Source organism: Gymnogyps californianus, chromosome 16, assembly GCF_018139145.2.
Source record: "Gymnogyps californianus isolate 813 chromosome 16, ASM1813914v2, whole genome shotgun sequence".
NCBI lineage: Eukaryota > Metazoa > Chordata > Aves > Accipitriformes > Cathartidae > Gymnogyps > Gymnogyps californianus.
The window spans coordinates 14,385,524-14,407,604 of record NC_059486.1 but is presented as its reverse complement, the minus strand read 5'-3'; the positions used below and the strand labels follow the sequence as shown (position 1 = coordinate 14,407,604).

The 22,081-nt window shown below is 62.2% G+C and overlaps 2 protein-coding genes across 3 annotated transcripts in view; one reads left to right on the top strand and one right to left on the bottom strand.

Annotated features, from left to right (window-relative positions):
- Nucleotides 1-3,857: 3,857 nt before the first annotated feature.
- On the top strand, nucleotides 3,858-5,978 carry PHETA1 (PH domain containing endocytic trafficking adaptor 1). 2 transcript variants are annotated; one of them, XM_050906781.1, is made up of 2 exons: nucleotides 3,858-3,994; nucleotides 4,510-5,978. In XM_050906781.1, the coding sequence occupies exon 2, from the start codon at nucleotides 4,521-4,523 to the stop codon at nucleotides 5,298-5,300; it is 780 nt and encodes a 259-aa protein (XP_050762738.1). In that variant the 5' UTR covers nucleotides 3,858-3,994; nucleotides 4,510-4,520; the 3' UTR covers nucleotides 5,301-5,978. The 2 variants fall into 2 exon arrangements, with proteins under 2 accessions (XP_050762738.1, XP_050762737.1); XM_050906780.1 differs by having other exon boundaries at nucleotides 4,397-5,978.
- Nucleotides 5,979-9,984: 4,006 nt separating this feature from the next.
- Nucleotides 9,985-22,081, bottom strand: part of CUX2 (cut like homeobox 2) — a 73,406-nt gene continuing 61,309 nt past the window's right edge. Inside the window, 17 exon segments of the mRNA XM_050906901.1 lie at nucleotides 9,985-10,648; nucleotides 11,714-11,987; nucleotides 12,100-12,288; nucleotides 12,527-12,796; nucleotides 13,374-13,533; nucleotides 13,994-14,769; nucleotides 15,664-15,765; nucleotides 16,789-17,424; nucleotides 17,671-17,927; nucleotides 18,086-18,144; nucleotides 18,253-18,444; nucleotides 19,043-19,147; nucleotides 19,933-19,981; nucleotides 20,275-20,341; nucleotides 20,424-20,500; nucleotides 21,343-21,469; nucleotides 21,665-21,802. Coding sequence (XP_050762858.1) covers nucleotides 9,985-10,648; nucleotides 11,714-11,987; nucleotides 12,100-12,288; nucleotides 12,527-12,796; nucleotides 13,374-13,533; nucleotides 13,994-14,769; nucleotides 15,664-15,765; nucleotides 16,789-17,424; nucleotides 17,671-17,927; nucleotides 18,086-18,144; nucleotides 18,253-18,444; nucleotides 19,043-19,147; nucleotides 19,933-19,981; nucleotides 20,275-20,341; nucleotides 20,424-20,500; nucleotides 21,343-21,469; nucleotides 21,665-21,802 — 4,142 coding nt within the window.

Sequence of the window (22,081 nt, the reverse complement as noted above, 5' to 3'; positions counted from 1 at the left end):
TTTCTGTTTGTTTATGCAGAGCTGCGCAGATGCCCTTGTACACACACACATGCCGCCGCTTCCCTTCCGCTCTGCACAGGGCTCAGCTTTTAACCATTGCTGCTTTCTTCTCCTGTAAAAGCCTTAACCAGCTTCCAACCGTCCTTCCCACTTCTCTCTTCAACTCCCGTGCTCTGGCCCGCTTCATTTTCAGGCTGCGTGGCGCGGTTTGGAAGTGGCACATCTGCATTTCCCGGGGTGGGATGTGATCGGCTGCGGGTGACCTCTACCATCCTGCAGTGAGATGAGGGTCCCCCCTCTCTGGCTGGAGGGGGTCTGGGGGTGACATCTGGAAATGCTCGGCTGTGGGGTTCTGTGCTGAGCTGGCAATGCTCCCCCCCCCCCCCCCCCCCCCAAAATCTCAGCCTGGCTTTCATGCGCCCCTTCAGAGGGCAGGGTGGTGATGGGCAGGGTGATGATGGGCAGGGTGGTGATGGGCTGGGTGATGATGGAGGGGGTGCTCCACGGGCTGGCTGCCCCCCGCAGCCCCGCCGGGCCCGGAGCACCCCACAGCACCGCCCGCAGCCGTCGCTGGGCTCCAGCTGCCCTCTCCCGGGCACCGGCCGCACTGCACGCCGCCTCCGGCCCTTCCCGGCCCGGCTTCGCCCCGCTGCCCTGCCCGCCTGTCCCGGTGGCGGTGGAGGGGGGAGCCCGGGGGTAGCGCAGCCCCACCCGGTGCCCGACCCCCCCGGAGACCTGCGTGGGACGATGAATCTCGCGTGGACCCGGAGCGGGAGAGGGGGGTGCCCGCACCCCGAAATGCACCGTGGAGGGTCGCGCCGACCCCACGCCGGGGATTCTGTGACAGTCACAACTTGTTCGCCTTGAACCCCAGGGCACAGCTTCTGGGTCCACTTGGGATCCCTGGGGACCATTCGCTACTGGTCACGATGGAGACTCGCACCCCTTCTCCTCCGTGTGCCGGCTGGGGACACGCACAGCGCCGGGCGTCCAGCAGCCCCTCGGTACTCCCCCAGCACCCCCAGATTTCTAGGAGGCCCCCGCCGAGCCAGCACTGGTGGTGACTCAGAGCTCCCCGGCTCACCTCGCTGAGCCGTCGAGCACCCGCCGCTGCGTAACCGCGCCGCCAAGTCACCAGTCATGGGAGCAGCAGGAAGCGGAGGCCAAGGGCAGCCCACATCCCAAATGGCGCCCGGCAGCCCCTCACCTCCTTTCAGACCCTTTCCCTCTCCCTTTTCTCTGCTATCGGGCAAGCTCAGCATGGGAATTCATTTTCCCATCTTTCCCAGCAAGACCTGGCAGGGGAAACTGAGGCACGGGCTGTGGGCTCCTCGCCAGGGGGACAACAGGGAAAATATCATGGGGCCGCTCAGAAGGGGAAGTGCTGGAGCCCGTGCAGCGACACGTGACCATCCCAAGGGAGATCCAACGGGAAGCAAAAACCCACGGGGGAATTTTGCTGGTGGTTTTTGAGGAATTGAGGCGATTCTCCAAAGCAGCTTCCAAAGGGCTCCCTGGGAAGTGGCTGCAGTGGAGGAACAACCTCTGCTAAAGCGGCCGATGGGGCTGCAAGAAGCAGCCGGGGTTTTGGAGTCCCAGCAAAGGAAGGCAGAGCCACGAGTGCGGCCGCTTTTTTTCTTTTACTGAAGCTGGTCTAATAAAGCTATTGCTTCTCCCCATGGTCCTTCCCCCTCCTAATCTTGCCTTGTGAAAGGGCACCTCTCAGCAAGGCACGGAGATAAGCGGTGCAGAGAGACCCGAGACTTCCCACCAACGGCCTTGAACAGAGCCGCTCCGCTCAGGAGGGAAGATAAAGCCCAGATGGTTTTAGCGCTGCTTTAAATCCCTTTTTATAGCCTGAAAGAGAAAGTCTGCAGGTGATAGGGAAAACCCTTGGTGAACTGAAAACCACTGCCACGAGGAGAAGATTGCAAAGCCCCAAGCAGCCGTGTAGGGCAGTGGGGGCATCTATGGGGGGGAGTGGTGAGGACCACAACCTGCGGGCAGCAGTGGTTGCGGCAGAGGTCACCGACGGCAGGATTTCTTATTTGAGAGCCTGCAAAATGAGCACCAATACCTCGTTCGCTAAAATATACACATTGCCGTGCAGCCGAGCAGGGAACAAAGAAACTGGAGGAAAGGGACAGCGATAAGGAGAGCAAATCCTTGACGCTGGTATTGGGACACGGTGAGGACAGCAGTACTGCTGAGGTGGTCCTCGGGCTGGTGACACTTTCAGCGTGGAAGACCAACCAGGAGCAGAAGCCAGCCTGGAGGCTTCTCCCAGCGAAAAGGTTTATAGTTGCCCTGGGCCGTGGGTACTGGCAGCGGGAAATCCAGCCCTGGCCCCAGTGCTTGGCACCGCTGGACCTGCTCACCCCTGGCCTGGATGGGGCAAGTGTTGGCCACTCAGCCAAGAGCGCATCAGCAGCTTGAGTGCCATGCAGCTTCCGCGGTCAGGAAGGAGCGAGGGGGCTGCGATCTCTGCCCACGCGGTTGCACAACGCCTGGCAGCGTTAGCACCCAGCTAACGGCTTGTCACTCCCTGCTTTCTATCTCCTTGTGTCAGTTGTCACCTTCCCCCAGACGCCCATCCAGGCCACTCGGGTCCTGCCTCACCTCTTTCTTTTCCTCTGACCTAAGGCAGAGAACCCCCCTACCCGGCCACTTTGGCCCAGCCTTTCCCAAGGACATGGCTGAAAGCTCAGGAGAGCAGCCAGGACTTGCAGCCTGGTCCCTTGCAGCATCTCCCACCCATGCAGGACCAAGCTCTGCCCTGCTGCCTTCATCTCCAGCCCTCCCCGCTGGGCTTGTATCGTCCACCCCATCCATCGACCTCTGCCCGTTCCCTGCCAGATGCTCCTGGACACCCAGTCTCTGCCCCAAAAACCTAACTCAAAAATTCAGTGTTGTGCAGCCACTTTCAGCACTAAGCTCCCAGGTTTCCCACCCATGAGTACATCCACACATACATCCACGTGTACATCCATGCATACATCCATGTGTACATCCATGTGTACATCCATGTCTACATCCACGTCTACATCCATGTGTACATCCATGCGTACATCCATGCCTACAGCTACGCATGCATCCACATGTACATCCACGCAGACATCCACACATACATCCGTGCATACATCCATGGATGTGCGTATCCCCCTGCACCCCCTGGATCCGTGCTCCCATCTCTCCCCAGCACCTCCTGGAGCTCGGCTCCGGCGCCCAGAGGTTTGACTCGCCGAGGGCTTGGGCCGAGCCAGGACTTCCCAGCACCGGGGCTCAGCTCCGGAGCGGTTTCTCAGCCAGGCGAAGGGGGCCCCCCCCTCGCCTCCCCGCCTCGCCCGCCGGGCCGCCCCGAGCCGCGGTGAGGGGCGGTGGCAGAGGAGGAGCCGGGCGGGAGCAGCGCTCCGCCCGCCGGGGCCGGGCCGAGCCGAGCCGGGGCGGCGGGGAGCCGAGGACAAAGGTGGGCGTGCGGGAGAGGGAGCGGGACCGGGAGCGGGAGCGGGACCGGGAGCCGGCGGCGGGAGGAACCGCAGCGGAGCGGGGCTGAGCGGGTGGGAGCCGAGCCGGAGCGGGGCCGCCCGGGGCCGGGGGAGGGCGGCTCCCCCGCTCCCAAACGTCCCCAAGACTTTGGGGGACCCTAAAGAGGTCCCCGAGCTGCCTGGGGGAAAGGGGTTGCCGCTGCCCCCCCCGGTGCTGGGCGCCCCGAGAGCCCCCGTCTCATCTCCTCGAACCCTGCGATGTGGCTTAATAGGAAAATAATAATCCTGGCGCACGTCCGCCTTGTGCTCTGCAGGCTGGGGTGACGTGCGAAACCCGCAGGAGTTTCGGTGCCGGAGCCAGCAGCCAGAGCGGGGACACCGGGGGGCCGGCCCCCGCGGCCCCCTTACACCGGCCGACCCCGGATCCAGCACTCCCACGGCCGCCAAGGCCACCCACGCGTCGCTGATGCTGGTGGCTGCCGGAGACCGGAGCTAGAGGCAGAGTCCAGGTAGGTAGAAAGCTTGGCATGGCGAGGCCACCGGTGATTAGGGGACAAGGGGAGAGGTGGCCTTGCCCGGGTGACGGAATTCATGGCCACGGCTCTCTGGAGCGGCAGCCGGATCTGTGGCGCAGGCCATAAACCCTCCCTGCGTGCCGCGGGGAGGAGCGCCGCAACACAGGGCAAACACGGCGCCAGCGGTAAGATCACCTGTGCCGGGTGACGTGGGGCACTGGGCGAGCCCTGCCTGGGGCTCCTCTGTGGGGAAACGCTCAGCTGGGGTAAACCCCCTGCCCAGGGAACCCTGGGGAGCCCCGACCCACCCAGCACCCACCAGACGCAGCACCTTGGCTGGAAGCGGGGTGATCCCAGCTATCACGGGGCTGTTTATTCACCGCCTCCATTTCCTAGGTGCCAGGGCCGGTGCCGCCGAGAACAAAAAGCCGACAGCTTATTAGCGTGCAGTTAAGGAGCACCCATCCTCTGCGTGCTGGCGGGCGGCTGAGCACCCTCTATCCCCGCAGGGGGTGGAACCATGAAGCTGAACGAGCGGAGCCTGGCCTTTTATGCCACCTGCGACTCCCCGGCCGACAACGCCGGCTTCCTCTACAAGCGTGGTGAGCGGCACACGGCATACCATCGCCGCTGGTTCGTGCTGAAGGGCAACATGCTCTTCTACTTCGAGGAGCGGGAGAGCCGGGAGCCAGTGGGCGTCATCGTGCTGGAGGGTTGCACCGTGGAGCTCTGCGATTCGGCCGAGGAATTCGCCTTCACCATCCGCTTCGGCGGCACCAAGTCTCGCACCTACGTGCTGGCAGCCGAGAGCCAGGCTGCCATGGAGTCGTGGGTGAAGTCGCTCTCGCGAGCCAGCTTCGACTACATGCGCCTGGTGGTGCGGGAGCTGGAGAAGCAGCTGGAGGAGATGCGCTGGGGGCCAGCCGGTGGATGCGGGGGCTGCCGGGGGTTGCCCGGCTCCTGGAAGCCGAAGCCCTTAGGGCCGGAGCAGTCACCGGAGCGGCTGCCAGCTCTGCCTGCTGTCCTGCCAAAGGAGAACGGTTGCGCAGTGTGGAACAACGTGCCGGGAGTGGACCGGCCACCCGACGCCTCTGGTTGCGGTGGGCACGATAGCGAGGGGAACCCGCGGCCACCGCCACTGCCACCGCGCAGGCGGGCATCAAGCAGCGAGGCAGGCAGCGCCGGGGTGGCCACGGCAGAGAGCCTGTCCACCTTCTGCCAGCTCCACGAGCGGTATGGCCGGGAGGTGGCCCGGCTGCGGCAGGACTGGCTGGAGAGGCGGCGCGGCCCCCGGCCCTGAGAGGCAGCCGAGCCCTGGGGACCCGCCAGGACCTGTGGCCGGGAGGAGGTGATCATCCTTGGTGCCGCCTCGGTCCCCTCCTCACCCCGGGATGTGCAGCCCTGTCCATGGCAGTGATGGACACGTGCTGATGGTGCCACCAAGGGCCCAGCACCAAGGGACAGCAGTGCTGCTCTGTGACGGCGAAACGCCAGCTCGGCACCGATGGCAGCTGGGCTCGGCATGCCGCCGGCCAAGCGTGAAAGCCCTGGGCTCTCGGGGCTGCCAGGCTCTTGGGCATCTCGTGCCAGGCAGTGGGTGCACCCCACCGGCCATGCCCGGGTATGGGTGCAGGGTTGTCCACCCAGCGCAAGCAAGCTATGAACCGCTTGCTGGCTGATGCCTCCTGGGAATCGGCCGCTGCACTGGGTCTGGTGGGGCCTCTTGATGCTCTTGCAGCGGGATCGTGCACTGACAATGCTTTTGGAGGAGGATTTTGGTGGGATCTCACCCGCCTGAGCCCCTGCATGGGTGTTTCACAGCCGGGGAGCCTGCTATCGCCTTCCCCTCCCTGCCCGGCACAAGCGACTGACTGAGGTCGGCTGAGCTCCGTGAGATCCCTCTGCTCCAGCAGGATGTGGTTTGAAAATGAAAATATCAGCGAGTGCAGCCCTTCCTTAATGGCAGCAGCACCACACACCCCGGCTGTCCGGGGAGCTGGTGACATCCAGCCCCGGGCGTTTCGCACGGGGCGATCGCTGCTTGCAGCCTGGCCGGTGAACCCATGGCGGGGGCAGACCCAAGGGGAACGCAGCGGCTGCAGGCACCGCCTTGCCAGGCAGATATTTCAGGGCAGGGCATCATCCCTGGGCCGGCTCACTAAGGGGAAGCATCGCTCACGGCGGCCAACAGGAACGTATGTGTCAGCAGCGGAGGGTGCCGAATGATTCATGTGCCGAATCAGAGCGAAGCTGGTGCCTTGTGCCGGTGTTTCTCTTTTATTTCCCTAACGGTTTCTATCGACACTAAAGCTGCTGGCCCGGAGGCGAGGTGACCCACCCCGGGTCTGGGAAGAGCAGTCAGGGTGCCCTGGGTTTGGGCCGGGTGGCTGCGGCTCCCTTTGCCCCCTTGGGACAGGCACAAGATTTTGCTGCAATAAAAGTTGTTTCAGAAGTTCCCTCCTGACCCCGGTTCTCGTTTGTGCCTTTAAGCCCCTGGGGAGGGGGGGCCCAGGTGGGAATTAATCCTCCGTTTTAATCCCCCTCCTGTCCCCACCGTGTCCATGGGGCCAGGCAGAGACTGTATCGCCCGAGTGGGACACGGCCAACACCAGGGTCTCGCAGTGCCCTGGAGCCCCACATCTGCCTGCAGGGATGGGATGGGATGGGATGGGATGGGATGGGATGGGATGGGATGGGATGGGATGGGATGGGATGAAATGGTGCCACCCTGGGGACATCAGGACACACAGCGCCAGGGGGGTCCCATGGCAGGGACAGCAAGGTTCTGCCCTCCGTGACGGCTTGAACAGCCAGGCCCAGGTGACCAACATGGGGGTGTGGGCATTGGAAAAGAGCTGGGAGACTGATTGGGAGCACAACGCTCCCACAGTTTCACCGATGGAAATGACACTGGGTGCCCCGGCGTCAGTTGCCAGTGCGTTACAGGCTCGATGGGGTGTTAAAACCATCCCTCCAAACCCTGGGTTACAGGCAGCACCGTGTGATGCCACCCAGGTTTGGGTGCCCCTGGTTGGGTGGCCCTGCACCCTCGGTGGGACGTCCCCAGCCCTCTGCCAAGGGGTCTTAGCCAGGGACAAACTATCTGTCCCCTTGCCGGGGCCGGTGTCAGTGCTACGCAGGGACCGGGGACCCTGCCCTTGTGGAAGCGGCCAACGCGACCCCGTGTCCCTGCCCACCACATCCCACCTGCATGAACATCTCCATCTTCTTGCTAACACGGGGTCTTGCAGCGGGTTGGGGGGATGCCTCTTGAGGAAACTGAGGCACGAAGCCAGCTAGGGTCACTCGCTCACCGAGAGCACTGCAGAGCGCAGAGCCCCACTCCTGGCCAGGCACGGCACCCCGCTACGTGTTTCGGTGTTTGGAGTGGTGCCGCCGAGGGCAGCCGGGCTGCAGCTACACCCGCAGCATCCAGATGGTTAATGCGGCCCCGTCAGTTGGCTGCAGAGGAAGATTCCGGTTTCCATGGCAGCCGGCCCAGCTTCTCCACTCATTCAGATATTCATTAAAAATAAATCCTTCCCACCATGTTAGCCGACAAACAAGCTTAAACAGATATGCAACATATGGATTTATTAATTCATCAAACGCAAACACCCCCGCCTCGTGTTGGAAGCTGCAAACTTGCCCGGCGATGGCCGGCTCTGAAGAAGAACCGTGCCGGGGTGCGGTGCCATCAGGCAATGCTAAGCCGAACCTCACGCCGGAGGATGCCGAGTTACCTTGGGGGCAGGAGCAAACCTGCGCCAGGGATGAGCACGGGACTTTCATGGGCAGGATCGCACCCTGAGCTGGACTAACCCCATTTAACGCCCTCTTTTTTTTCCCCCAATCACCGGGAGATGTTTATGGCAGTGAGAGCTCTTGCCACGAACCCAAAGCAAGGCTGCGACTTCCAAGGGAGCCAACATCAACCCAGGCACCAGGCAAAGGCGAGAGGAGCTCCCATCCCGGCTGCCTCCAGACAAAACACACCCCAAGGCCAGAGTCGTATCCAACTTCTGTATTTAGTGGCTCTTTACAGAACTTGTTCCTTCCAAAATTGTTAAACAAAGTTCATCGATCTCATAGAAACTTTTGAAGTACAGTACATGAGCCTAACAAAAACGTGACCGGTATGTCCCGCTAGCTTTAATACAACAGGATTGCCGTGTTCAAGACTATCCTAAGTGCTTCCTCGAATCCCGTTCCACTAAAGCTCCCGCTAGGACACGATGGAGAAGAGCAGTCAATGGTCGCGCCTCGACCTTCTGCAGCGCGGTGGCAGGGAAAAGAGCAGCCATGGGCAAGCTGGGGCTCGCTGGGGCAGGGTAGGCGGGCAAGGAGAGCCATGCCTTCGCAGTGCCGCTTTTAGCATCGCGTGTCGACTACCACCCAAATATAAAAATACCTTCTATTCTGATAAAAATGTATACAGTGGAAAACTAGTCAATGCATAGCCTCGGAGCCTGGCAGGGGAGCCCTCCCAATGGCGGTGGCCTTGGTGGGTGATGGCTGATGCCACGTGGGCAGGGGACAGGGCAGAGCAGCCCAACATGCGTCACCTCACATCGTTTAAAGCAATTTGTTAGCAGAGGCTGGCTGGCGGTGGTGGGGTCAGGGAGGTGGCAGGGAGCACGCCGGGATGGTGCCACCGCCGAGCTCCTGCGCCTTTGCGTGGGGTCAGCCCTGGAAAGCCAAAACCCAATGGTGCTTTGCCCAATTCAGGTCTGAGCTTGCCCAATTCAGGCAGGAGCCTGGCGCGACACCCCAGGGCTCATCCCGGCTTCACCAGCAGCCACCGCCTGGGGACACGGCCACGGCAAGGGGATGCTCCTCCTGCCCGGATGCTCTCCCTAAAAAAAAGTGCTTCAGCCGCAAGAGCTGGCTGTGATGCTGGGAGCAGCCCCGAGCAGGGTTCAGCCCCCCGCAAGTGGGTGGCTCATGATTTTTGGGTGCTCGTCCCCAAGCACGGGTGCCCCAGGGGCAAAGCTCAGAGGCTCCATCTCTTTTTCTTTCCCAAATGGACAATGGCAGAGCACAGGGAACCGGGATCCTATGGATGTCCATCCCCAGCGAGCCAGAGCCATCCTCGAGCATCACACCCAGGTACCTCTTCCCATCTCGCTCCCAAAATCGCAAGCACAGGTTGCTTTCTTTGCTTTCGCGTTATTTTTTTCTCCTCCTTTGGGAGCTGGCAGGAGCCGAGCCACACCGTGCCGTATCGGGGCTGCCACCAGTTGCCGGCTGGAGGAAGTGCGAGGGACGGCGTTCGGACCATGCTACATCTTGTTCCAGAAGGCTATTGCAGACATTTCTACAACATATACAACCGCACGGGACATTCTGTGTTACAAAGGTTTCAAAAAACATAAACCACCAGAACTAAATACATACTCGATGGCATCAAGGTTTTCGCTTTAGAGTCTTCAGGGACTATGACGCAGTCTCTGGCTGGGGCAGAAGCGATGCAGTGTCTTACAGACAGAGGTGGAAACCGCTGGGCAAAAGTTTATTAAATTTGGTCAGTCTCATAGTGCTTCTTGATGGCTTTGCTCATTAAGTCTTTTCTGTGGGGTTTGTTTGTTTTTTTTTTAATCTCATCCAGTGGCAAACTACAAGACTTCAGTGTACATTTAATGACACGACTGCTACATCATCTTGATTTTATAGCTATCTTTAATATCAAAGCAGCTTAAGCTGTTAATAAATTCCAAAGTATCCTTTTATTAAAATATCTAAAAGAGGTCTATAAATATTTTTTGTTTTTTCTTTTCTTTTCTAAAATTGTTCCCAGTTTTTCACATTTAAAACAAAGCCGGGGGGGGCGGCTTCGTAGCAGGGGCCCCCCCTTTCCACGGGCGCTCCCCTCCGTGGTGCTGGCCGCCTGTCGCCTCTCGGTGCGCGCTGCATTTAACAAAATATATATATATGTGTAGGTGTGTATATATATATTTAGGGCGGCGGGGGGGGGGGGACACGGCTCAGAACTCCCACTCGAGGGCCTCCTCGCGGTTGGCGGCCCGCTCCAGGCGGTGGATGATGTTGTTGAGGTTGGCCATCTTCTCGTGACGCCGCTGGACGCTGGTGCTGAGCCGGGGGCCGGGAGCCGGCGGCAGCGCCGGTGAGACCGGCCCGGCAGAGGATGGCCCCGGTGAGGCCGAGCCGGCGAGGCCGGGCGAGGATGCCGCCGAGGGCGATGTCGGGGAGACCTCCAAGCTGCAACGGGATGACCCCGCGGAGGACTGGGAGCTGTCGGGGTGCGGCGGCGGTGGCGGCGGGGGTCCCCCGGCGGTGGCACCGGCACGGCCCCCCCGCCGCGGGAGGCTGCCGGTGCTAGGGGCGGCGGCGTGGGGGGCTGCCCCCCGCTCCTCCTGGGGAGGTCCGGTCCCCTCGGCCGCCCCGGCCGGGCTGCGCGAGTCCTGCCGGCGGCCCCAGCCGCCCGCCTCCCCCTGCTCCTCCTTCACCTTCACGGGTGCGGCGGCGCAGGGGTGCTCGCCCCCCCCGAACACGGGTTTACGGTCCTCGGCATCCGAATCGGGGCTGTGGGGGGCCCGGCGCCCAGGGATGGCCGCCCCGCCGCTCTGCTCCGGGTCCGTGTCATTGTCCTGCGCACCCTCCACCAGCATCTCCCGGCGCATCCGTGACCTGCCGGGACACAACCGCGGAGGGTCGGCGACCACCAACCATCACGTCTTGAAAGAGCATCTCCAGCCAGAAAAATGCGACGACATCGCTTGAGATGTAAAACCCCACCTTGTCGGCCTTTAAAACATTTTGGGGGGGAAAATCACTGCCACTTGAACACAGGGAACGGATTTTTGCAACACTTTGGGCTGTTTCCAGCCAAACCGACCCAGTTTTGCAAGTGTTTTCCACTAGGGTTTTTTTGTCGTTGTTTAATACACAACATTTTTCAAAGGTTTATTTTAGGGCAGTTGTGTTTACCGAGAGCAGGAGGGGCTTTCCTGGAACCACGCAAGGGGACAGGTTGCGGGTTTAAAAACCCCGTTAGTCAATGTTTCACCAAAAAGCCTGATTTTTCAAGCTCTCCCCCGCACTCCCCACACAATGGCTTCAGGCAAGAAACCTCAGCCAGCTCCCATAAATATTGACCATCTACTTTACGCTGCCCAGGGGGAGTTGGAGGCAGTGGGAGGCTCTGTGGACCCGACACAAGCACTTATATGTCTTTTTATATGGGTTTATATAGGGGAGGGGCACAACCCATCACTTGGGCTGTTGACTCAGAGAGCAGACAGCTCTTGGTCTGGGTCTGGGGACGATTCAGGAGCCACGTGTCCACCTGCAATACGGCCAGAGGATGAAGCCCGTGCTGCTCCCCGGGGCCGGGCTGCTGTGGGGATGGATCCTGTGCTCCAGGACCCTCCATAAGGCTTTCCTCCACCCATCACGGAGCTCCTGCTCGGTGGCGAGTGGTGTCCCGCACCGGTGAGCAGGTGCACATGAGCGTGGTAACTTCTTTAGATGCTCAACATGACTTGGTCAAGGTGGTCAACACCTCTTGATCACCCACCAGCCAGGGCACACGCAGCGTTTCGGCTGCAATCCTGCACCTGGGGACCTCCAGTGACCACGTGTGGGTCTGCACCTCCCCATCTACGGAAGAGGGACTGGGAGGGCTGGAAGAACAGTGACACCACCTTGGTGGCACAGCACCATCAGATGTCCGAAGCCTGGGAGCACCCGTACCTGTAGTTGTGGAACCAGTTGATGACGGTGTTGGTCTTGAGGTTGAGCTGGAAGGAGAGCAGCTCGATGGTCTGCTGGGAGGGGTAGGGCTCCAGCTGGTAGGCTTTCTTCAGGGCTTCCTTCTCCTCTGGGGCCAGCACCACGCGCGGCTTCTTGATCTGGAGGAGGCTGAGGTCCTGCGGCTGCAGGCTGGGGCTGGCGCACTCGGAGCGGGCGCTGGGGGACTCACTGTCCGAGCCGGCGCTCATCAGCCCGTACCGACGTTTCAGGTAGGCTGCAGGAGAGGAGACCCAGCTACGCGCCGCTCGCCCCCCAGCCCGGGGAGCCCCCACCCCGCTCAGCCAGCACCCCCAGACCCGGTGGGGCTGCGTCACCCTGACCCTCACCTTTCTTCTCCAGCTTCTTCATGTCGCGCAGCTTCTCCACGTTGTGGGGGTCGTTGAGCCAGAGCTGCATGCGGACGAAGGGCTCCCTCCCCTTCAGGCTCAGCTTGTGCCACGGCTTGGGCCTGGAGAGGAGATCGGACACCGAGCCCTGCGTCAGGCCCAGGATGCTCTCCCCGAACAGCCGCTGGCCTGGCGGAGGAGAAGCAGAGGTGGTTAGAGCGGGGCAGAGCAGCGGGGCGGGCACTACAGTCCCCCCACGGAGCGGGTGCACCCCGTTTCCCGGCCAGCATCCTCCCCAGCGTGCCAGGATCCCCCCCCGAGCACCCGCAGTGAACCAGGGGGGTCTGCGCCTACAGGAATTGGGGTGATGCATCCATGCAGCCTCACCAGCAGCTCCCGAAAACCCGGGCAGAGAGAGGGTCCGCACCTAAATTGTTGTCCGTCAAGACCTCCTTGACCTTCTTGGTGATGGAGTAGGTGTCCAGCTCGGGGGACATGGCGACGATCTCCTGGATGCCCATGGGTCCCTGGCTGTTGGGGTACGTCTTCCCACCTAGCGCAGGCGTCGACCGGCTCTCGGGCTGCTGGTTTTCTTTGCTGCTCTCCAAGGCCAGGGTGAGGGGCTCCTGGCAGCCCTTCTCGTGCTCGGCGGGGCTGGGGGGCGGCGAGGGGGACGGCTGGGGCTCCGCCGGGCTGGCTGCGTGACACCGGGGCAGAGGGGTCAGTGGGAAGAGTGGCAGGGACCCGGCAGGAGCGGGAAGGTTATTTTGGGGATGCCTGCAGCTCTGCCCTTCGGAGAGGAGGGATGCCAGCCGAGTCTCTCCAACAGCTACGGCAAAGCGGGAGGTGCCAGTGGAATAATTAAAGAGAGAAAGCACCACTAACATAAAAAAACCCAGTTACTACTTTACGCCAGGCACAAAGCCAAAGACTTTTGTTGTGGTTTTCCCTTTTTCTTTTTTTAAACCAGATGACTTTCAAAACCCGTTTCTGACAAAGTAACATTTGAGGATCTGTATAACAGCCCTAAATTGCCTAAGCGACTAATTAAGGGGCTTCAAAATGAGTTGGATGCATCAGAGGAGAGGGGGATGAAAGGGGCTTCCCAGGATCAGGGTGCGGATGGGGGTGCTGGGGGTGGCGGGGGCAGCTCTCCCCGGCACTGGGGTGGGAGCAGGACAAACTCCCCCTGCGCAGGGATGCGGGGGACGGATGCAGAAGCACCGGGGGCACTGACGGCATATGGGGACCACGGGGACGGCGGCGGCACTTACCCTGGGAGGGTGTCGGCTGCTGGCTGATGCCTTGGCCCAGCTGGTCGGTCAGCCAGAGCTGCATACGGATGAAGGGCTCCCGTCCCTTCTGTGTCAGCTTGCTCCACGGCTTGGGCCGCGACAGCATGTCGCTCACGCTGCCCTGGGACAGCCCCAGCACCTAGGCACCACGCAGGTGTCACCAGCCGGGGCCGGGGTGCGCTGCCCCAGTGCTGGGCTGCTGCCTGCCCTCCGTCCCCACGTCGAGGGAGGGGAAGCAGGCTGCCACCCGCTGCCATGCTCACGGCCCCACGGCACGTCCGGACCCCTTGGCCCCCGTCGCAGGTGCTGAGACCGTGGTGGGTCCCCCTGGGATACCCAGGGGGCTGGGAGGACGGTCCCCGCAGGGCTCTGCGCAGGGGACAGGGTGTTCCTGGTGGGAAGTGCCACCAACCAGTTGGTGGTGGCCACTGGGAGACCACGTGGGGTTGGGTCAGACTCTGAGGACTCAGCATCCTCCAAGGGGAAACCCACCGGGGAGAGCGGGGACCCTGGAAGGAGCTGGCAGAGGCCACTGATGAGCCCCAGGTTCTGGGTCGCGGAGCAGAGGGAACACCGGACCCCCTTCTCCAGGCTGGTACCTTCTCTCCGAAGATCCTCTGGCAGATGCCGTTCTTGGCCAACTTCTCCTTGACCTGCCGGGTCAGCTCCAGCGTGTCCACCTCCCTGTACATGTACATCTCGTACTGCTCCGGCGTCAGCGGCGGCACGGTGGGCTTCAGGGTCCGCGGCACGTAGGCAGGGTAGTAGGAGAGACGACCGCCAGCTGCCGGCTCCGCGCCGGCTCCCTCCGTCTTCATCTCCGTCAGCCGGTGGGGCTCGTCATCTGCCGGCGGCAACTCGTCCTCGTTAGCACCACCCTCGCTGGGCTCGCCCCGTGGCCAGCCCCGGCCGTTGGCCATGCTGGAGTAGCTCGAGGAGGAGGAGGAGAGCGAAGGCGAGACGGAGGTGTAGGGTCGGCTGAGCAGGCTGCGCTCTGATGCCCAGTGCTGGTCAAAGTAGGAGCCGGCGTCGCCGATCTCCGACTTCACCTTCCGGATGATGCTCTGGACAAAGGCGGCGGGCGAGAGGACAGCCAGGGGCGTCTGTGGGGGGCCAGGGCTGGCCCCGCTCCCCTCCTCCTGCTTGACGTAGGTCGGGACGATGTTCTGGCTGACGGCGGCCAGCGTGGAGCGCTCGGCGGGCGGTGTGTCCCCGGGGCGCCCGCTGGCCCCCGACTCCATCTCCAGCAGCGCTTGCTGCTGCGCCTGCATCTCCCGCCGCGCCTGCTCCAGGATGCTCTTGATGGCATCCTCCGAGCTGCTGCCGCCCGCCCCATTGGCCACCGCCTGCGACGCTGACGGCGTTTTGGGTTCCCCTGCAAAGAAAAGGGGTGAGGGGAGCCCTGAGGTGCAGCACGCATCGTTTTACCGTGTGGCCATAATTCAAAACGCAGGAGAAAAGGGGTTTTATCCCGATCTGGTTCGGAGCACTCTCCATCAGGCGGATGCCCCACGTGGGTGCAGATCAGAAGAAGGACCAGCAGCACCCACAAAGCAAAAGCTGCGACACCTTTGGCTCAAAGCGAGCTTCTTTTTTGACAATTGCAAAATAAATCCCATTACCAACAACGGCAATACACAAACATGTTTGTTTTCCCTGTCTGTTTTTCCACTGTTCCTGTCTAATTTAATTCTCCAGGATTCTGCTTTCTCAGCAGACTACCTCTTTTAATGTATTTCATTTCTTGTAATTGACTGCGAGCACAGCTGCTTTAATGATTCCTCGTGCCAGATGGATCGCACATCCTCATTTAATCATCTGTTTTGGGGCGGGGGGGGGCGAGGAAAGAGTAGATCCAAAGTTTCTGAAAGCCCAGGTACAAACGCCGCTGCACGGAGGGTCTTCCATCCCTAACAGCATTTACCAGCATTTCTTCCCACTGTGCCCCAAATCTCTATGGATGTCAGTGGGAGAAATGCCAAATAAAGCCCATTTTGCCCCAGCCGTGGGGTTAGCCTGGTGCTGGGCACCCAGTGCCACCCTGCCCAGGACCATGCTGTGAGTGCCGGGCTTGGCAGGGGCTGGCTAACATTATCTAGGGGAAGCAGAGACCCCTGCACTGGACGCTGTCGTTTTGTGGGTGTTTCGGCGTGCCGTGGGACCCGCAGCCACGCAGCACCCAGCTGCCGGCACCCCTCTGGGTGCTGCTCCCATGGGGGCAGAGCAGGGGCTCGGCCACTCCCAGGGCCACCCACACACCGGCACCTACCTCCCTTCTGCGACTCGATCTCCTTCTTCGCCTGCTCCAGGATGCTTTTGATGGCGTCGTCAGAGCCAGTCTCCGGTGTCCTGATCCGCGGCGTGATGCTACCTGATCAAAGAGGCAGGATAACAGCTTTGTCACCGGCGCTGGTTTTACAAGCTCCGCTTGTATGTCAGGAAGTATTTACTGCTCCTCGTGTTCAGTTATTTTTAGGGATGCTGGTTTTAAGACAAATGTCACTCCCGATTAGTCGCCAGCCGGAGCGTGGAGAGCCCCGGTAGCCCCCGCTGCCAGCTCTCACCTCTGGCATGGCATCTCCCAGCCACCTTGCTTGCCCCATCCAAGGGCACCCGCTCCCCACCGGCACGCAGGGTGCTGAGTGGAGACGCGGGCACGGGGACCGCGTCCCCCATCCCTGGCACTGTGCCCTCCTGGCTGTGCAGGCGAAGGGTTAATGCTGGATCAGATCCAGGGGATGGATCGGATCCAGGGGATAAATCGCAGCCCTCCGGGTTGAAACGTCAGCAGACGCATGGACCATGGACCTGCATCGCCCAGTCCCTGTGCCACCGCAAGGACCCAAGTGACCAGCCGCCACCGCTGCCACCGCTGAGACGGGGCCAGGAGTCGCTGTCCCCGGAGCCGGGCGTTACCATTTCACGGCGGTGCCGACACCGCGCCGAGGTCCCGCAGCATTAAGACTTCATTATTTTAACGAAATATTCCCGAGCACATTGATTCATACGCCACGAAACAGCCTAATGAATAATTAAATGGCACTTGTCAGAATAAATGAGTAAAGCACGTCCGGGGATGCAGCTTCCACAACGATGGGTTGTTGTTAATTGCTACCATTTGCCAGGGCTCCATCCCACCCGGCGGCCGGTTCCATCCCACCCCGCAGCAAGCAGGGGGACCACCAGGGACAATCCCCGAGTGCCACCGGTGATTCCGCGCACGTCCCTGCCCATCTTGCCAGCACATTACGGGCTGGTGGGCATCCCTGCCATGGCGTGGGGCACCCCGGGGTGCTGCCGGGGTGAACCAGGGTGCGTGGGGAGGGGATCCCACGGCACCGCTTGCAGCATCCCAGGGCAGGACCCGTTGGCCGGGGCCACCCCAACCACTCACCTCTCTGGCGCACCTGGATAGTCCTCAGGGCCAGCACGTTCTGCTCGTCGGAGAGGAACTGCTTCATCTTGATGAACGGCTCCTTGCCCTTCACCGTCAGCTTGCGCCAGGGCTTGGGCCGGGCCAGGATCTCGCTGACAGAGCCCTGCGACAGCCCCAGCACGTAATGCCCGAAGACCCGCTGCCCGATGTTGTGCTTCAGCAGCTGCTCCTTCACCTGGAAGGCGATTTCGGCCGTGTCCAGTTGCTCCTCGTCGGCAGAGCTGCCGGCGCTGCCCTCGGTCGGCTCCCCGGGCGGGCTGGCAGTGCTGGCAGCCGGCGCGGTGCCGGGGGGCACGGCACCGCTTTTGGCCCCGAAGAAGGCAGAGGGGAAGGGCGGCCCCCCACCGGCACTCTCGTTCTTGTAGGCGGGTGGTAGGAGGTGGGGGGCCTTGGGGTCCCCCGAAAGCCGCTCGCCCCCCGGGAAGGGGGACAGCGAGAAAGTCCGGGGGCCGTCGGGGGCCAGGCCGGGGCCGGGCAGAGGCGGGAGGGGAGTGGGGGAGGTGGGTTCGTCTGCCGGGGCGTGCTGGGGGGACGGGTACGGCTGCTCCATGCCCAGCGAATCCTTCCCCGACTCGTCTTCGGAGTGATCCTCCTCTAGAGATGAACGAGAGAGAGGGAGACGCACTAGAGTCCCCCCGGCCGGCAGCTTCGGCACAGCCCCGCAGCGAAGCATCTCCTGCCTCAATTTCCCCAGGTGACATCCCACCCCGTGTCCTTCCCCCACCCCACTGCTGGCTCCGGGCTCCTGCCCACAGCCGGGGCAGGATCCAGCCCTGCCACCCACATTCCCAGGGATGCTCCCAGTAGGACCAGGGATGCCGTAGGACCCGGCGACCCTACCAGTGCTGGCCAGGAGGCTGGGCTTCTCCAGCAGGTACTTCTGGGAGGGGTAGAAAGCCTCCTTCCCCAGCAGCAGGGCCTCCTCTGCCTTCGATACACTCTGCAAGGAGCCAAGCCGAGATGGGAAAGGGCGGCGGAGCCACCGGCGGCAGGGCTGGCACGTGCACCACAGCCCGGCGAGCGTGTTGGCATGCGCCGCGACACTTGCCTGGGGAAGGCTGCAGCTGGCGGAGGCCACCTTCATCGCCTTCAGGATGCTGGGAGGGAGACAAGGGGGGTGACTCGGCGGGCATGGCTTTTTGCTGCCGTCAAGCCACCGAGCGTTACAGCCGCTGAAGCGTGCCGTGGGTGCCGGCAGCACCCAGCCGGCCGGGGGACAAGCAGGCAGCAGGCATGGATGCCGGTTAAGCCATACCTCAGCTCCGTTTTGATCTCCTCGTAGTCTGCCTGCGCCTGCAGCTTCTCCTCCAGCTTCTGCGGAGCAGAGGGGGGGAGTCCTCGCAGCCGGCTCCCGCTGCACACCCGGCACGGCCGGACCCGTGCCCCCCCTCCCTGGCAAGCCCCTAGCCCCCGTGGGCGCACCTCGATGGCTTCGTTCTTGGCGGCCAGCTGCCCCTCCAGCTCGGCGATCTGGTTGGCAGAGGACTCCTCCAGCTCCTGCAGCGAGCTCTGGAGGTGCTGGACGTCCTTCAGGAGCCGCAGGATCTCCCGGTCCTTGGCAGCCAGAGCCGCCTCCAGCCTCGACCCTGAGCACATGGAATAGTTCACTTTGTCCTGCCGGGAGAGGGGACACCGTCAGCTCCCGGCCACCCAAGGTGGGGACAAGGGCCACCCTCCCCGTCAGACACGTCCCCACGGGGAGCAGGGGAGCCCAGGACTCAGCCCTGCAGGATGGGGACCCAGGGTGACGCAGCCCTGGGGAGGGACAGACCTTTCCTCTGCCCTTACAGGTCTCCCAGGTATATCTGCTTGGTGCTATGGGGGTGCACGTCCCCCTCCCCATAGGAAGCTGGGGCTGCAGGTAGGGCATGGCCAACGCCACCACCCTATGGTGGAAAACCACCTCGGTCACAGGCATTTCGGGCTTGTTCCCAAACATGGTGGGTGCTCCCGAACACAAAAGGGTGCTCCTAAATGCAACGGGGTGCTCCTAAGCGCAATGGGATGCTCCTGAACATGCTAGGGTGCTCCTGGCTGCTATGGGGTGCTCCTAGATATGATGGGGTGCTCCCAAGTGCAATGGGATGCTCCTGGCTGTGCCAGATGCTCCCGGCTGTGATGGAGTGCTGCCAGCCCCGAAGGGGTGCTCCCAGCCCTGAGGGGGTGCTGCCAGCTGCGATGGGGTGCTGCTGGCCCCGAGGGGTGCTCTCACCCCGGCAGCGCCCGGCGGGGAGCAGCAGGCCAGGCGGAGGGAGCTATTCACAGCCGCCAGCTGCTCCCGCAAGCTCTCCACCTCCCTCTGCGCCGCCTCCGCTCGCTGCAAGAGAGCAGAAAGCGCGTCAGGATGGGCACCCCTGGTTCTTCCCACCCCACACGGGGCAGAGCGGGGCTCCAGGATCTGCACCGACCCGCGCGTCTCCTGATCATCCTGCTCCCACCACCATCACCATAAGCCCCCCCCAACATGTTTCGGCTCCCCACATCCTAACATCATTCCCAGTCCCGATCCCTGGGCACCGGCTCAGCCCACCTCCAGGACACTGCCTTTTTCCACCCAAAAGGCTGTATTTACATGCAAATTGCTCTTTAAGCCTCTTTTATTATCCACGTGCATTTATTTGTACCTACATTTTCAGAATTACATAAACCTAATGAATAGGAATGGATAGGACCAGAATTATGGATATCATATGGATTATATGGATAATTATGGATAGGACCAGAAGTAATCAGCAGCAGGCTGCTGTGGGTCATGCCCTGAAACACCCGGGAGAGGCTGGAGGTGACAAATGCCAGCTCCAGCAGCCGAAGCAGAGCCCAGTGGGAGCCCCAACACACCAGTGACCCTCAACATGGGGCAGGGGATCCCGTCGGGCTGGTTCGGATGAGCTGCTGGGCGAAGGAAACCAGAGCCCCGCTTTGTAGGGCTTCCCAGTCCTGGAGCCTAGCCACCCTGCACCATTTTTGGGGACTGACATCCAGGCCATGCGGATGCTCGGGGTGCTGTGGTGGGTGCAGCGGCTGGGGGGCCGTGGCTGAGCACGGCAGAGGGGGAGCAGGGTACGTGCCCTGCACTGGCTGGAAAGTCAGCTCCCGGCTCACCTGGTTGGCTTTTTCGAGGTTCGTCATGATCATGGCTACTTCGTCTGCCCTGTGATGAGAAAGCAAGAGGCATCAGCCGGCACGGAGGCACGGACACAGCCCTCCATGGCCGGCGAGGGCTCCTGCCTGCACCGCAGCCGAGGGCACAGGCAGGCATCTTAGATACAGGGAGTCCCTGCAACTCGGGATGCTCCTGTGGTCGTTTAAAGTATCTCAGCTCCTCAAGTCATTTAGCAGCACCATGGGGACGTCCCGGCACTGCCGTGCTGCCACAGGCAGCTTGGCTCAGCCTTGGGCACGCCAACGGCCTCCGGGCACGACCGGGCATCACCAGCGACTTACTTGGAAGCGGCTTCCTCATCGTATTTACACCGCAGCTCCAGCAGCTCCGTCTGGGTGGCCTTCAGCGCTGGGAAGTGGAAGAGGAGGGTGAGCCGTGGGGTGGGGGCTTGGCCCCCCATGGCCGGCGGCCCCTGCCCCAGCCCCTCTACCTGCGTGGAGCACTTTGATCTTCTCCTCTGCCTCCCCGAGCCGAGCGGCCAAAGTGACCTGTGCTTCCTGCAGCCCCCTGTGAGAGACGGGCATCAGCGATGTGCCGGCAGCACCGCGGCCGTGCCGACCCCGCAGCCCGCCAAGGGCACACGGAGACCCCTTCGCTGCGTCCCCTCCTCTACCCCATCGCTCAGTGACGCCGGGGAAAGACCCGCTGGTGGATGCCAGGACGTGTTCAAGCCGTGTTACCCCCCGATGTTACGGGGTTTATAGCCCCGGGTGTAAAAAAATTGTCTTTGGGCTGAAAACGGTCCTGATCCCTGCGGCTGAAACCCCTCTGATGGGGGGTGGCAGCCCACCCCCGCCTGTAATTAATTGGAAGGAGGGGGAAGCAATCAGGGAAAAGTTATTCTGCATTATTTATAGCCTGCACTTGCCAGGAACTTACTCGCAGAGATCTGCAATTTAGGGTTTAAAGATTCCTCATTTGTTTCCCGGTGCAGCGTGTTAAGGAATAACAATGAAGGCACCGAGAAAGCTGGGAGCCTCCAAATTAAAAGGCCATTTAATGAGGTTCATCCGCCGACCTGGATTTAACCCATTTGTCCGAGCAAAGCCACGTGCCGGGGAGACGGCGCGAGGGGCCAGCAGAAGGCACCTGCCCCGGCTCTGCCCGTGCCCACCGCTGCCCAAAGACAGCTTGGGATCGGGGATGGATGGACAGACGGATGCTCAGAGCACCCAAGACTGTGTATCAGGTTTCTGGACAGGATGCGTCCGCTCTCAACCTGGCAGCAAAGGAGGTGCAAAGGGAAGGAGGAGAGGGAAGGACAGACGGACAGCCCCGTACAGGAGCGGGGACAGAGCCACATGTTCCCGCAGCACCCCGAAATGACCCCGTCCCGGGTACTCACGTACTTTTGCTTTTCTGCCTCATTTCTCTGCAGCAAGGTTTCTGCGCACAGTGCTTTGCCGTCGATGCCGGAGAGCGGGGGCTCAGCCGCTGCCGCGAGCCCGGCTGCCGGTGACGTCCCCTCTCTGCGCTCTGCGGGGGGACACATTTCACACAGTTGCGTAGGGGACAGCAGCGGTGGCTGCCAGGGACCACGGGCCAGGGGACAGGTTCTGGCCCTGAGGACAACCCCCGTGTCCCGGGGATGCTCAGAGGCACGTGGGAGGACCCGGCTGGGGACCGCCGCTGCCACCCTTGTCCAACGGGACGGCTGGTGCCGGGGGGTACCTTTGGTGCTGACGAGCTCTGGGTGCTTCTTCCAGGGGCGGCTGATGTCCTTCAGCGGGGGCGGTTCAGGCTCGAGGCACTGGAGCTGCTGCAGCTGGTCCTCCAGGCTCCGGGCAGCCTCCAGCACAGGAGCGGGGTCTGCGGGACACGGGATGCAGCGGTGAACGGCAGGGATGCCCATCACCGGCCCTCTCCCACCTCCCCGGGGACCCGCTGCCCACCCTCCTTGCCACCCACCCCAGGGCAGCTACCCTCCGCACCCCGCTTAAAACCAGAGTGGGTGCCTTCCCGTGCAGCTGGGTGCCACGGGGCCACCCCTCGGTCCCATGCTTTCCATCCCCAGCCCTGAGGGACCGGTAGGGTTGCATGGGGGCATCACCTCCCCGAGCATGCCGGTGGCACCCGCAGCACCGGTGG